This window comes from Enoplosus armatus, chromosome 18 (assembly GCF_043641665.1).
Source record: "Enoplosus armatus isolate fEnoArm2 chromosome 18, fEnoArm2.hap1, whole genome shotgun sequence".
Lineage (NCBI taxonomy): Eukaryota > Metazoa > Chordata > Actinopteri > Centrarchiformes > Enoplosidae > Enoplosus > Enoplosus armatus.
Genome location: NC_092197.1, coordinates 13,516,018 through 13,531,683, shown reverse-complemented (window position 1 = coordinate 13,531,683; position 15,666 = coordinate 13,516,018). Strand labels below are relative to the sequence as shown.

General features: G+C 41.5%; 1 protein-coding gene across 1 annotated transcript in view; it reads right to left on the bottom strand.

Annotated features, from left to right (window-relative positions):
• The window catches only part of mmp17a (matrix metallopeptidase 17a), a 68,478-nt gene that overhangs the window by 4,693 nt on the left and 48,119 nt on the right, over nucleotides 1-15,666 (bottom strand). Inside the window, exons 4-9 of the mRNA XM_070924776.1 lie at nucleotides 12,214-12,500; nucleotides 6,050-6,226; nucleotides 5,449-5,551; nucleotides 2,908-2,990; nucleotides 2,067-2,219; nucleotides 1,604-1,861 (exon numbers count right to left, since the gene is read on the bottom strand). Coding sequence (XP_070780877.1) covers nucleotides 1,604-1,861; nucleotides 2,067-2,219; nucleotides 2,908-2,990; nucleotides 5,449-5,551; nucleotides 6,050-6,226; nucleotides 12,214-12,500 — 1,061 coding nt within the window. The remainder of the gene's footprint in view (nucleotides 1-1,603; nucleotides 1,862-2,066; nucleotides 2,220-2,907; nucleotides 2,991-5,448; nucleotides 5,552-6,049; nucleotides 6,227-12,213; nucleotides 12,501-15,666) is intronic.

Here is a 15,666-nt window from a genome sequence, read left to right as displayed (position 1 = left end):
ACAGCCAAACAGGAAGCATGACTTCCCCTGATGTGTAATAAGTGATATAAATATATAATTAATATTGCGTTAGTAAACATTTGCCTTTTTACTCAACAAGCAGCTCTCCACAAACTCCTGAGAGAAATATAACGAGCTTGATGGGAGCTGTGAGTGTGAATTGAACGAGCTGAAAGATGCTAAAACGCTCGGTAGAGCTGAGGAGAAATGCAGGGTCTAGAGATATTCTCTGTGGGTTTGTCACTAAGACCGACACCTTTCATGTGATGCATTGTTGATAGAAAAATATTGATTTGTGCAGCTTTAAGTCTTGAAAAAGTACAAGTCAAATTAAAATAGCAGCATATTATAGACTCAATATGTGATAGGAAGGCTGGCTGAGGAGGGTGATGGCTGCAGGGCAGTAACTGATGCTGATGCAGATAGTGTGAGGACTGATGCACTGAGGCTGTACGCCAGGGGGCAGTCTGTAAAATGCATGGCTGCCCAAAAGGGGTAAAATCAGCAGTTTCTTTCATTGGCTTTCTTCTGGCTCTGGTGCCGCTCGGGTCTTTCACGGAGGACAACTGCAAGCTGACGGACTGCTCAACTGTTCAAATAACAAACTTCAGTTTTATCTCGGAGCAGAGTCGTATCAGAAGATGGATCTGTAGAGGTTAATGCAGGAGGAACATTCTCCATTAGACTTCCTCGATTAGATTAGCGGCCTTGTCATGCCATTTTAGTGTTTTTCAAATAGTGTGCCCCCCTGGCCCATGAATCTGACCAACTCCACTAAGTTCAGAGTGGCAGCAAGGATTAATAAGGGGAGACCGGCTTGTGGATTCATAACACCCAACACGGCTCTCCACTGTGCTTGCAGTGTAAAGGTCAAGGCTGTTGTTGGCAAGTCGAGATTCCAGTCTTACAACCTCTTTCTGGTAGACTGACTCTGTAGTCTGTAATCTAAAAAGTTTGTTGTCTGGAAACTTGCATCCAAAAGGTCCCTAAAGGCAAACATACTGCTGTGCTTTTCATTTTCCATCACCACAGCTCACTTTTATGGGTCACTGATTATTTGTTATTGAGTATGTACATCATACTTACCAAGTGCATCTGTAGGAGTTTTGTGTGGATGTATGGTATGTGTATGGATTGGATTTATGCTCACATAAGCTAAGCTAATTGTTTGTAGCCTTTAGAAGCAGAGCTGCCAGCTACTGCTGCAGGCCTAAATAACATCCACTTCTGCCAAATTCCACACCAACAGTTGGCTTAAGTGTATTTGTCTTATAAAAGTTGTTGTTTCCAACTGCAAGTTAACATTACCTGGGTGATGCAATTTTTCCCTGACTTTTCACAGCTCCCTTTGGAGCCACATAAGGCTTTATAAAGCTGTCTTCACAGTCTGAGTAGTTTTCCACTGATGGGGACATTTCTGTTTGTGGTTGCGCTTAAATGTTGGTTTATTTAACTAATGTGACTAGGGACAGATCATAAAAGTGAAAACTCTTCTTTTACTGATCTTGTTTATTTTTTCATGAATTTTACACCGAGCACATAACCAACTAAGCTGCAGTAAAAAGACAAGTAAAGAAAAATGTTGATTTTTAAGGCCACTCACCATCAGACCACCTCATGGCGTCGTCCAGGTTTGGTGGCAGCCCCTTCCAGAGCGTGCTGTCTTTAGGGTAGCCCAGGTCCATATGCCTCAGGTGGTCATCATAGCGCCAGTAGTGGTTGTCCTTGAAGAAATACGTTTTGTCGTTGTGTAGCCAAACAAAGGCCGCATCCACGCCCTCCAAGGGTAGACCAAAGTCACTGATTGAACGAGGGTAACCCTCCTCCACGTTGTTGTCTTTAAATACCCAGTACTTCAGACCTGGAGAGGGAGGACACAGAGGTCATAGTTAAAGGGAGAAATAACACCTTTATATTCAAATTTAAAAATCCACCAATGTCAAATGTGCTTTATATGGAGTAGCAAGAAAGAAAACAAATGCCTAGTCAGCCAACTAAATCCACACAGACAGATACAAAATTGATGCTCTTGTAAGAGAAGCTTGAAATCAGATACATATGTTTACCTTTGAAAAAGACTATTTTGTGGTCCCCAGGCCTCTCATACACAGCATCCACACTGTCCAGATTGGGTGGTAGGCCCCTCCAGAAGCGATGGATCTGAGCTGGACGAAGAGACACCAGGTGCCTCTCTCGAGTTAGTCGCCAAAAGTACTTCCCTGCGACAGACAGGAACAAGTTAGAGCTTGGAGCTTCTTTACAATATCCTGTAGGAGTCTATTACAAGAAAAGCCATGTTTAGTGAGGACACGCTGTGTCTGCAGTAATCATATTACAGGTCCTCCCCCTCTCCTTCACAACACTAAAGCCAATAGATGAATTAAAGCTTTTTAAAAATTTTAAATTCCTCTTTAAAAATAATGATTTTGTTACCTTTGTTTGGCTACTTTCATCAACCTGGGAAAAAGAGTATTGGGAAATAAAGTGGTTGGGCACATCATGTACTGTTACGTTTTAAGAAATCCTTTTCAATGTGACTTTATTTAACATGTTTTGGCAAATGAAAGCTCTCCTCACTTGTAAATATACTAGCCACGCTGGCCAATAAGCCAAAAAGATCCATTTCAAGCTCAGCAGATAACAAGCATACAGCAAACCAGTCTGGGCCCTATGGGACCATTTTGTTTAGACTGCAGAATATGTGATGGTGTGTGAGCCTGTGATACGTGCCCTGGGAGCCACACATGACTTGGCTTTCTATTGATCGCTGGAGCCACCACCCCCGTCCCTTGCTCTTTCTCTTTATCTCCTCTCCATTCACCTCTTCCTCTCTCTCACTGTCACTCTCTATCTCTCTGTCTGTCCGTTTGCCTCTCTTGCGCACTTTCTCCCTTTAGGCTTGAATACCTTTGAAAAAGAAGGCCTCCCCTCGTATTTGGGCCACAGCATCAAAGTGACTGGTGCATCTGTCTGGGGCATCTCGCGCCAGCCTGAGAGAGGAAAGTTGGAGGATGGAGGAAAGAAAAGTTGGAGAGAATAGAGTAGGAAGTGAGAGGAAGTAACAAAAGTTTTATTTGTTATTTGAGTGTTTGAGGCTATACACATACATACCTAATTTTTATATAAAACATAAAAGAACCTCACTTATTGTAAGGCATGCAGTTCACAAAAAAGACCAAAACCAGTAAGAATTAATTTGCATACAAAAAACCAAACTATGTGATAATTGCAGCCACCTACTGAGAGAGTCTGAGTCTGTGTGCATGCATGTGCATGTGTTTCCGTCAATTAAATAGGCTAAACATTAGGTGAAATGCTACCACGCTGACACTGTGAGGTCCCCAAGTGCATTTATCCCCGGGGCTAAGTGATTTAAAGCACTGACGTGGTTGGCCTGCCAATGATGAAGCCATTAGCACCACAGGGCTGCCACTGTGAGTGGGAGGCCGCCCGCGTATTATCAACAAAGATCTCCATTCAGAGCTCTATTAACACGACACCTCTGCCTAGTGGTCAGCATTGGTGACCCTTGTCGAGCATAATCCAGCTTTTCCACGCATCATGACCAGACGGAGGTGGTGAAAAATGGGTAATGAGGGCAGTGAAAAGCCGATGCCAGTGAGGAAAAGAGGGGTTTATATGCCTGTTTAGTTTTAAGCTGCTCCATGGTCTTTGTATGTTAGTGTGGATGCATGGGGGTCAGCGATCATTGGATTTTGTTGTCAGTGTAGTTTGAAACACAGTTTGATCACTCGCTGATCAAGCGGCCCCCTCTTGATCCTATAAATGTAAAGAGACAATGTGTACAGTTGACTCATTTACAAAGCAACCAGGCTCTGTTTATGTTTGATAATAATTAACATATCAAGATGTATAAGGTTAGTATAATGGCAAGTTGACAAAAATACAAAGGTGTTGTTATTCAGTGCATAAATATAAAAAAATGTACTGTGCTGAATAGATAAGTCTTTTTTTGCCCTGTACATTATAACAACATTCAGACATATGCGAGCCACAGTCACAGCAATATAAAGATAATACTAATAAGACATTTCCTGGTGGGGAGGAGAGATATTGTAGCACAGCAGCCTGGCTACTGCTGTGAGGAATCATGGGAAATAGCAGACAAAAGACTCCTGAAACCAGGTCATCACTAAAAATTCACTTATGGTTCATGTGCTGTGTAGTCCGACTGCACTGCTGTGCATATAAGGTGGGTCTGTTGGTCTGTCCAAGTCTTTGGTCCCGAGTGAGATATCTTAACATCTACTGAACAGATTGTTATTAAATATTCATGGTCCTCAGATGACGATTCCTAATGACTTTTATGTCCCCATCACCTTTCCTTGTAGTGCCACCCTCATGTCAAGTTGTTGCTGACCATTTTGTATTGGTCCACAAAGGATGAACCCTGTGGTGATCTTCCCTTCACCACTCTTCAGCCAAAATATCCACCTGCACATATCCGCTAATCATATTTATGCTCCATCAACTGTTTCTGGAAATTTTGACAATTGCATTATGTCTCTTTTTAATGCCCCCCCGGGGCCAAATGATCAGTAAATGCCCAGATGGTCATGAAATATGTGGTAATGGTGGCCGGAGGATGAAACTTCTTGTGGTGATCCATTAGACTTTAGCACTCAGCACATTGCCATGACACTGAGCACACTCTGACCTGTGTGTGTGTGTGTGTGTGTGTGTGTGTGTGGAGCGCTTAAGCCAATGTTTATACAGTATGTCTTTAGTTCTCCGAGAACAGCAACTCTACTTCTGCAGAAGTCAGAGTGCATCGGAAGGTTGAAGAGCTGCTCAGTTAATGTGATGAAACAGAAATTGTGATTTGATTTGAAAAAATATATCCACATTCAGCTGTAACACCTGAACACCACAGGTGGTGACAAGAGCATGAGAAAACTAGCAAGGAAGCAGAGAAGATGAAACAGTTAGCTAAAAGTAATGGGTGCATGGTTAAAACATCTTAAAGTAATGGATTAACAGCTAAAATAGCTAAAAGTAATGAATAAACAGTTGAGATTGTAAATTAATAAATTCATTTTGCATACAATTCTTTGTATGAAAATGATTTTAACATCCACTTTTATTTCTAGAGGCTCTGCACTGCAGCATTAGGGGCTGTTAGTGGGTCTTTTTACTTCAAACTGCCTTTCTGTGTTCATCTACAGGGGACATTTATAACAGCCTCTGCTCCACCATCGTCACCAAGAGAGTGGACAAAGAGAACAGGAGCCTGGAGGAGCTTAGAAAAGAACTAACCACAAGTGTGTGTGTGTGTGTGTGTGTGTGTGTGTTTAAGAGGGCCAGAAAAAGAGGGAAAGAAAAAAAGCATTATTTCTGAAGGGGCTAAAGTGGGTTATTTCATGTTTGACAACCAGAAGGGTTGAGTTGTCTGTGTTGCACTAAAAGGACACCAGATCTTCTACTTACAGAATAGTGGATCTGTTCTCAGGGAGGTCCAGCAGGACAGGAGGTTCAGCTGTCTGGGAGGGGTTGCCTGGTCGGTTTGTGTGGGACACAGAGTCTCTGACACCTAGGGAGGACATGTGGTTAAAGATAAAATGAACACACAAAAGACAAGACAATTCATTGTAGAATACATTTTTTCATCTGATTCTAGCTTCTCAACTCAGTTCCTCCCCTTTGCATTATTATGCATTTATTTCATTGTACCACAATATAATATACAGCCTGAAGTGTTTACTTTTAGTTTTGTCTTAGCGTCCGTTCTCTTCTGTTAATTCAATTCAATTATCCTTTCCTGCACTTCATTCTGGTCTTCATGATCATTAGTCTCTCCTCCGCACAGTGCTACTCTCTATATCAGTGAATGGTGTGATAAGGTCATATGCCATAAAGAGGTCCAATTAACTCAATCCATGTTTTCATTCATCAGTAACCTTGCTCTACAGAGCTCAGCAATTGCTCTCTCTCTCTCTCTCTCTCTCTGTCCCACACACACACACACACACACACACACACACACACACACACACACACACACAAACAGCGGATGGATGTTCCCTCGTACCGTAGAGCTGCCAGACGCGGACCTTGTCTTCATAGGGGAGGTCGTATTTCAGAGGGTCTCCTACAGGACCCTGGTAGTACGGTCTCATGATGGACTCCAAGGCGGAGGTGTGGACCAGGCCGATGGCATGACCAAACTCATGGACTGCAACCGCAAACAGATCCATCCCATGAGAGTCTAAAGGAGACAGAGAGAGATGGAAATGATCTTCTTCTATCCATATGTTCAACTCCTTACCCATTCAAAATGGACCATGCATGGGGGGACATTTTAAAGTTGAAACTGTTCTTTAAAAAGGATTTGACATAGTCATGGGTGATCGCGTGCCTTTCATTAGGGGTTTACCTTTATTGTATTAGTTTGTGTTGTTTTGTACGTGTGTTCCTGTTCAGCTATATGTAAATGTCAATGATATGGTATGTGGCATTTGTCTATAGATTCTAAAAATAAATCAAATAAATATTATGCACATATTTGAACTGGAAACTGGAATAAAACAGGGAGACACACGTCTTCCAATTTTGAAAATTGCAAATTTGCCTACCTCATTTAAGCAGTCAATTCAATCAAAGAAGCAGCGACAGATTGCTGCACACAGCATATTTTTCTTCCCTACAATCATTGCTGTCCAGCATAGTAGTAAATTACTTGACAAGAAAATTGCACACTCAAAATCTTAGACACAGCTGCTCTTTCCTCACTCTCAACATTTCCAAATGAATCTGCACCCTTTTGGGGCCGTAAGAGGAAACAACAGACATAGAAGCAAGAGATGTTTAACATTGTTAAAGGAGTCATAATGAGAATGACACATTTCACAGACAGTATTAGTACCTTTTATAAACCATTAATTACTTTTAGTTTAACCGCTAATGTCATAGCTTCAGCTTTGACGGAGATCACCCTGCTTCTTAAAAGTTTATGACTTTTGTAGAACCAACACAGCCCGTGTGCATGTTTATCCCTTTTATGAGTGAACTCTATAGGTTGCAAGTTAAGAGGCGTGACAGACAGCTCTGGTGGCTGTGAGTGCTGTTAGGCGTGTGGTGTAGTGAGATAACTATGGTAATACTGTCTGAGCCCCTGGGCTGCCAATCAAAACCTGAGTGCGGAAAGACACCTAAAGAGGCTGCAGGCTATTAAAGCACATTTCCCTCGATGTTCAACTAAAAAAGAAAAGGCAAAGCCTCCAAAAACTCCTTGTCTGGCTCTGCTAAGCAAGACAAAACCTGGGGTTTAGAGATTTAGATTTGCAAAAATGTGAGTGCTAGCGTGTCGAGCCAAGCTAGCTTAGAGTTCCTTGGTGGCTAGGCTGATGTCTGCATTCTGTTAACCTTATGTTAGCCTCGGTTTGGGAACATCTCAGTGCTGCGCTCTGTCAAAAGACAAAGGACATTTGGAGACATGCACTTGTGCTTACAACACCTGGGATGCTCAGAGGCCAAATGCCAAGTCTAATCTGCAGGAGCACATGGTGCAGAGAGGAAAGGTGGATAAAAGGGGGGGGGGAGAGGGATTCAGAACAAAGTAGGTACCATGTCATTGTATTTACAGTCCATCAGAGGTTGACAGAAAGAAATCCTAATGCCTGCGGACAAAGTCAGAGCTGAGAGATTTGGGTGGGTGAACAAGACTCATTGAGTTAGACACTCGTGGCAGAAAGGCAGAGAGCAGAAGAGAGACAGAAAGACAAAGAGAGATTTAGAGTAAACAGACTATAAAATGATATTACTGCGTGGTAGAGGGCATGATCAGTAACAGAACTGTTTTTAGGGTATCATAACATACTGTGTTAAAAAATCTCATTACTTTGATGCACAGTCAATACAATATATTAAGGGCTACTTCTGCCTTGGATATAAAGTGATAAATCCAAAATGCTACAAACATAGCCTGCAGCATTTAGTTAAAAGTTTAATGAAGATGGTGTACCATACGGTAGATGCAAAGACGCAGGAGCACAACTGGCCCGAGGGCTATCCTTTCCATATGTGAATCCTTAAAGTATTGTGACCTTGCGTTACTTTGTGCCTTAATGACTCTAGAATCAATATTAATATATCAGGATATTTGAGGTATATAATTGTTTTTACAATGTTTAAAGTAGGTAAAACCATCTTAAAGTGCTGGGATGAAATACATTCACTTCATTTATGCATGAGCATGCAGGTGAAATTAGCAGAGGACGATGATACAGCAATTCCAGCAGCCCCCCTTGCAGTTTAAATCAGAGGTCGGAAAATATGTTGGATTTCATGATTTAATAGATTAAAAGTTGCTTACAGACACGGCAAAGTCAAGTGTTGTGCGCTCCCCATTTCACAGTGACATGAGTTGAGAGATTGTAGCTTGAACTGACAATATCTTAGAATTCATTATACCCAAGACAAACATTGATTCGGAGTGTTTAGCATAGTGTAAATGGCCAAGGACAAACATTAAGGGTCTCAGTTTTTAATGGAAGAATTGTTCACGCAGAAGAACTGATGTCTTGGTTGATCTTTTTTTGCGAGATGAAATGATTTCATGAGCTCCCTAAAAATCCATTCTGGCTGGATATCCACAGCCACAGTTGACCCACTTATTTCCCTGTGAGTGGGGATGCCATTACCAATATACTGTATACTAAATTATGGAATTGCGAAGGCTTAATTTTATCCCATGCTCCAGTGAAGCTCAGACACTAACCCTTATCTGCTAAAACTCAAATGGGAAGCTGATGGTGAATATTCATATTCCTGCGGAGGAATGGACTCGAATCCTTGGAAATATATGAAAAAGGTGTCCAGAGAAGTGAAAATTAGGCCTCTGCATTTTGAAATATTTATTGGTTTACTGAACTCCATGTAGGCTCCGAGAAGTGAAACTACAACAGAACTCAGATTCTTTAACTCTCATTCATAAGTTATGGAGTTACAGTACATTACATTTGGGAATGTTGAGTGAAATATGTATAATATATGAGTGAGACACTTTATAGCTCAAAAACCACACTTGTCAGCGCTCTCTGGTGGTCAAACTATGTAATGGCAACACTGTTTCCAAATTACCTTGATTATATTTTATGCATCCCTGTACTGACATTTCTTAATAATCTGCCAGTGTATTGGTCAGGCTCTGTTTTTGTTATTAAATGTAACTTTCTCTTTTCAGCTAATCACTATGTGCCAGGAGACACTTCCCCTCTCTGTGATTTTGGCCTGCCCAAGGCAAAGTGGATACAAAGAGCTGTTATGGCTAATATGTCATGTCAAAAATTTAATTGAGAGGAATGGAAGTCTGCATCAGCTCCTTTTGTGAATATTTAGTGTGTTAAATTAGGCAAGTTGGCAGCTCTAGAAAAATGATCCTTTAAGCCACTCAACAGACTGGATGGCTGCTAAACAAAACAGGAGACGTGGGACTGTCACATCAATGGTCCAAATTTAATGAATACATTTTCACATTGCAACAATGAGCAACAATGAACATGCAGGCGCATCGGGCTCAAAACCGTCAATGAGTAAACAAACGCTGAGGAAGAAGATGCCACCTGTTGTTTCTCCTGACCGACATGCCTGTAAGGTACAGTGTGGTCTGATCAAGAGAAAAGCCGAAGCCAACACATAAAAAAAAACAAAAAACATAAAGCCTCTCTTGCGAAAAAACACTTGTTTTTAGGTTTGTTGTAATATGTAATATTAGGATATTAAAGGTGTTTACATTGAGTGTTTCTCACCAGAGTGTATCCTTGAGGTTGACAAAGTTAGCGACAATCATAGTGGAGACTTTGTCAGCTAAGAGCCGCATATATTTCCCTCAGGAGTTCATCAGGTGGCCAGAAACATGACTTCAAAAGAATGTTCTGTGTTTGCTGGATGTGTATATAGGCAACATGTTCGCCATGTTAACTTTCATTATATGTCAATGTTTTGTTTACAGCTACAATCAGTTAACGCACATTTAAGAAATAGAGAAAGCCTAAATAGAAGTACACTGTGACATAATCATTTGAGTAGAACTACAACAGTGAGAAGTGTAAGTGCAGCATGCAGTAGGTCATTTATTGATAAAAGTGCATTGTTAGAGCTGTGAAATGGCCTAAATGTTGGGCTGGAACATTTGAATACCACAATGCTTTAGAGTTACACAGTTAATTGGGTAGCTATTATTCTTTCCAGTGCATTAGAAAGAAAGAGAAGATTTAAAATTCTATAATTAGCAAGGACCTTGGCCTTGAGGTAAGTCCCAAATTGCTGAAGGCATTTGAGTAGACAGTCTCAAAGTAAGTAGCATGGGAAAGATTGCAAGGGCAACATCTTGTTTTCATAGCGCACAAATAATGTTGTCTCTGGTAAACTATCTATATCTAAAATCGCATAAACCCTAATTCTGTTCCAACAGAATGCTACAAAACCAAAGGCAGCAGTATACAGAGCAAGGTTGTTTTTATTGGCATTGATTGGCCATAAGAAACACAGGGCTTTAGTGCCTCTACAGTACAGCCGAGGAGGCAGGTGCCAGATTTACAAATGAAAAAGTATGATGTGTTGTATTTGAACACATTTCCTTCATCCCTGTGAGTGAAAGAAGTAACCTTGCAGGAGCATCTGCCACAGCCAGCCAGCTTTTCACTCTCGCTCACAGTAAAGTCTGCGTTTCGAACACTACGGCTGTCTTCCATCAGGCCACCCCTGTTCAGTAATTAATGGCTGGAAACATTATTCTCTCTCTGTTCAAATCATTGTTTGTCATTATGCTGATGTATGCATGATTTGGAAGAGAGAAATAGATTGGGGTCATAAAGACAAGCACACACCCCTGACCCCTCCCTCTTTCAGTGTCCTGCTCCCATTAACCAAACCCCCCATCTATGCAGATGATTCTGTAAACTACTTCAGCGTCATGCCATCGTGTCCTGCCACCGCTGCGCCCTGCTGGGAGGTCTAATTGGAGCAGATTGAGCTGCTGTAACATATGGCTCGCAGCTTTAACAGGGCAAACGCAAAGAATGGAAATGAACACAGGTCCTGGCTGCACCAGCTGGTACAGTCAGTGTCATCTACACCGTGCTACAAGCTTTAAGATCCATCTTCAGGAAGTATGACAGCATAGAGGGGCCTATTTTTCAGCCTGAGGAGTAGACCAATGTGCCATGAAGAATTGTGTCTTTATCTGTCTAAAATCAAGTGATCATCTTGATTACAATAAGTACAATAAATGAAAAAATTTAAGTTGAGTACCAGGACTTCAAAATTGTACTTGAGCAGATGAACTTTCAAGCACTGTTCCTCGCTATAAAGACTATTTCTGCACAAAACAGTGCGAATCTCATCACTGTCATTGTGTCCAAATCACTCTTTCATCGATTCTCATTGGAGCAGCTGTTAGTTGACATCACAGATTATAGTGTTGCTTCGAGATCTGGTAGAGACGTATTCCTTTCAGCTTTTTATTGCCAAAAATCAAGGGAAACATTTTGGTGTCAGGTAAAAATACTTAAATCACTCTAAATATGGAGCTTTGGACTCATCTGAGAAGATATTAAAACACTCAATACTTGTAAAAACCTTATGGCATAATTTAACAATCAAGTGGAATCAATATAAGTCAACATTAAACTTTAATTTCTTTTGTTGATTGCTAAAAAGAAGAATTCATGTGTACCAGTAATAGACTGTTTGTGTATGGCAGTTGGGGGAAATGAAATGAAAGGGTGCCTTTTATGCCTCCTAATAAGCTTGTGATAACAATCACCGCTGCTTTAGTCACTACTCTGAGTCCTGTATCTGAAGCCATTGTATGTTATATTTATAGTTCTAGCATATTAAGTATTAATTAGAGAATCTGGAACGTGAACAAAGGGTAGAAGCAAAGCTTGGCTCCAAAATACAGTCAGCGATCTAGTTTCGGCTATAGAAGTCTTGGCGAGCACGGGAGTTCAAAACAGTATACAGGCTCTTTTTCATTTTCTTTAGGTTTTCTAGACACTGACTGCTTCAGTCTCCTCATTTTATAACACTCTGGGAGTCCCTGAGACAGGTTTTAGTGAGATGTTTCCCAGAATATCAGTCCCCCATCATCTTTTACCCTTCTTTTGATTCAGACACACACTTTCACTAATGAATATAATACATGCATATTCCAGTCTACAACACTTGACACTTAAAAGCAAAGTTCCCCACCTGGAGATCTGAAGGTCCAGGCCTCGTCATCATCAAAGTGTGTATCCCCAGCTGTGAACCTCTCTCCGGGGAAAAATGCGTGCGCCACGGTGCCGCCTGGTCCATCAAAGGGATATCCATCATTGTGGTCGGCCTTAGTGAAGTCGATTTGAATGTCTGCATCACTTCCTGCCACCTCGTGGAAGTTAAGTGGTGCGATGTCACTCCAGACCTTTAAGGCGTAGTACATCAGGGCTCGAACTGTGTCCCTGCCCAGTAAGGCCGAATCCTTAGGGAAGGTCCTCACTCTGAAAGAAGAAAGGGAGAAGACAGATATGTTACATAACAAAAGAAGCAGGGATTATTAGGTGCCAGGTTTCCACTCCCAGGTGAGTTGTGTTTACCTTCTCAAAAAGCCCTGTAGCAGTTTTCAGCAATTTTCTTAGACACCATTTTACATGCATCCTGAGCAAAATTCACAAAAATGTCCCCTGTACCTACCAAACATTTAAAGTAACATACATAGGTATCTACCCTTACATAGGCCCTTACCCTTTAACTCTCTGTAAGGTCCATTATCCAACATTTACTAGAAATAAAATGCCCTTTGTAGTACTGTATCAAAAAGTTAAAAATAGCCTGTTTTTTGCAGCCAATTAAAGGTGACTCCGTCTGATTTTTAGTGCAGCTTTGACGTAGTTGTAATTTGCCTGGGACACTGACTCAGGCTCACTGACGCAACTCTTAACCGGAATAAATTGTTCCTTCTAAGAAGAACTTTCTCTTGTGTTTGGAAAGAAAAAGGTCTAGTTCTTTAGCCGAAAATAAATTATTTTACTTTGAAAATGACATTGACAGTTATTTTGCTCTCTGCTTTACCATCTAAGGGATATACAAAATGAACTTTTACTTTATTAATGTATTTACCATTGACGACACATACAGTGCATCCGTAAAGTATTCACAGCGCTTCACTTTTTCCACATTTTGTTATGTTGCAGCCTTATACCAAAATGGATTAAATTCATTTTTTTCCTCAAAATTCTACACACAACACCCCATAATGACAACGTGAAAAAAGTTTTTTTGAGATTTTTGCAAATTTATTAAAAATAAAAAACCTGAGAAATCACATGTACATAAGTATTCACAGCCTTTGCTCAATACTTTGTTGATGCACCTTTGGCAGCAATTACAGCCTCAAGTCTTTTTGAATATGATGCCACAAGCTTGGCACACCTATCTTTGGGCAGTTTCACCCATTCCTCTTTGCAGCACCTCTCAAGCTCCATCAGGTTGGATGGGAAGCGTCGGTGCACAGCCATTTTCAGATCTCTCCAGAGATGTTCAATCGGATTCAAGTCTGGGCTCTGGCTGGGCCACTCAAGGACATTCACAGAGTTGTCCTGAAGCCACTCCTTTGATATCTTGGCTGTGTGCTTAGGGTCGTTGTCCTGCTGAAAGATAAACCGTCGCCCCAGTCTGAGGTCAAGAGCGCTCTGGAGCAGGTTTTCATCCAGGATGTCTCTGTACTTTGCTGCATTCATCTTTCCCTCTATCCTGACTAGTCTCCCAGTTCCTGCCGCTGAAAAACATCCCCACAGCATGATGCTGCCACCACCATGCTTCACTGTAGGGATGGTATTGGCCTGGTGATGAGCGGTGCCTGGTTTCCTCCAAACGTGACGCCTGGCATTCACACCAAAGAGTTCAATCTTTGTCTCATCAGACCAGAGAATTTTGTTTCTCATGGTCTGAGAGTCCTTCAGGTGCCTTTTGGCAAACTCCAGGCGGGCTGCTATGTTCCTTTTACTAAGGAGTGGCTTCCGTCTGGCCACTCTACCATACAGGCCTGATTGGTGGATTGCTGCAGAGATGGTTGTCCTTCTGGAAGGTTCTCCTCTCTCCACAGAGGAACTCTGGAGCTCTGACAGAGTGACCATCGGGTTCTTGGTCACCTCCCTGACTAAGGCCCTTCTCCCCCGATTACTCAGTTTAGATGGCCGGCCAGCTCTAGGAAGAGTCCTGGTGGTTCCGAACTTCTTCCACTTACGGATGATGGAGGCCACTGTGCTCATTGGGACCTTCAAAGCAGCAGAAATTTTTCTGTAACCTTCCCCAGATTTGTGCCTCGAGACAATCCTGTCTCGGAGGTCTACAGACAATTCCTTTGACTTCATGCTTGGTTTGTGCTCTGACATGCACTGTCAACTGTGGGACCTTATATAGACAGGTGTGTGCCTTTCCAAATCATGTCCAATCAACTGAATTTACCACAGGTGGACTCCAATTAAGCTGCAGAAACATCTCAAGGATGATCAGTGGAAACAGGATGCACCTGAGCTCAATTTTGAGCTTCATGGCAAAGGCTGTGAATACTTATGTACATGTGATTTCTTAGTTTTTTATTTTTAATAAATTTGCAAAAATTTCAAAAAAACTTTTTTCACATTGTCATTATGGGGTGTTGTGTGTAGAATTTTGAGGAAAAAAATTAATTTAATCCATTTTGGAATAAGGGTATAACATAACAAAATGTGGAAAAAGTGAAGCGCCGTGAATACTTTCCGGATGCACTGTAGTGTAGATTTAGCCAAGAGGCTTCATTTCATCTGTGGTCCCTGGGTAATGTTAAACATGTTCAGAGTTGTTTTGGTGATACTTGTTCTTACACTGAATGGACAGTATTTGGATTATGTTGTTAATTTTCACCTCAAAAATTGTTATCTAAATAAATGGGTCTGATGTATCTTCCTTGGGGTTAAATTACTCTACTGCTGCTGATCATTGCAGGATGTCATAGTTATGCAGATAACACCACAGGTATCAACCAGTAATGAAAGTAGAAGCATTCTCAGTAGCTTTTCTGACCGCTCTTAAGGTTCAAAGTAACAAGGCCAGTACAGACCAAAGATTCACAAGTACAGGGAGTCGTTGCTATGGAAACGATACATAGCAACGAATACATTGTATTGGTGTAAACTGGCAGGTTTCTGAACGCTGTTGACTGGCACGTTGCAAATAGGTTTCAAGTTTCAACTCGTCACAAATCTTTGGTCTGAACTGGGCTTTACATGTCCCAAACATATCACAGTTAACAGCTGCCAACCTGACTTAACCACTTTTGTCAACATGCCCTATTGAGTGGACATGGCTACCTACCTCTGGCGAAACATCTACTGTATGTTCCAGGTCAGAAGTTACCTGCAGCTGAACTCCACTTGAAGTTCAAGGAAAAAAGGCACAAAGCTCTATGTGGCCCTTCAAGCTCTACTGACAAGATAGGTACATAGAGGTTTCAGAGGTTTGCTCAACCATCTTAAAGCCTTTATCCTGATGATCTGCTGAGGTTTTTTTATTTTACAGCAAAGGAGAACTTTCTAATTCACAACAACTTTCGCCACCAGCTACATTTCAGACCTTTCATCCCCTCATGAACCAGAGCGGCAGCTGTTTCAGCGACTCAGTTTGTAG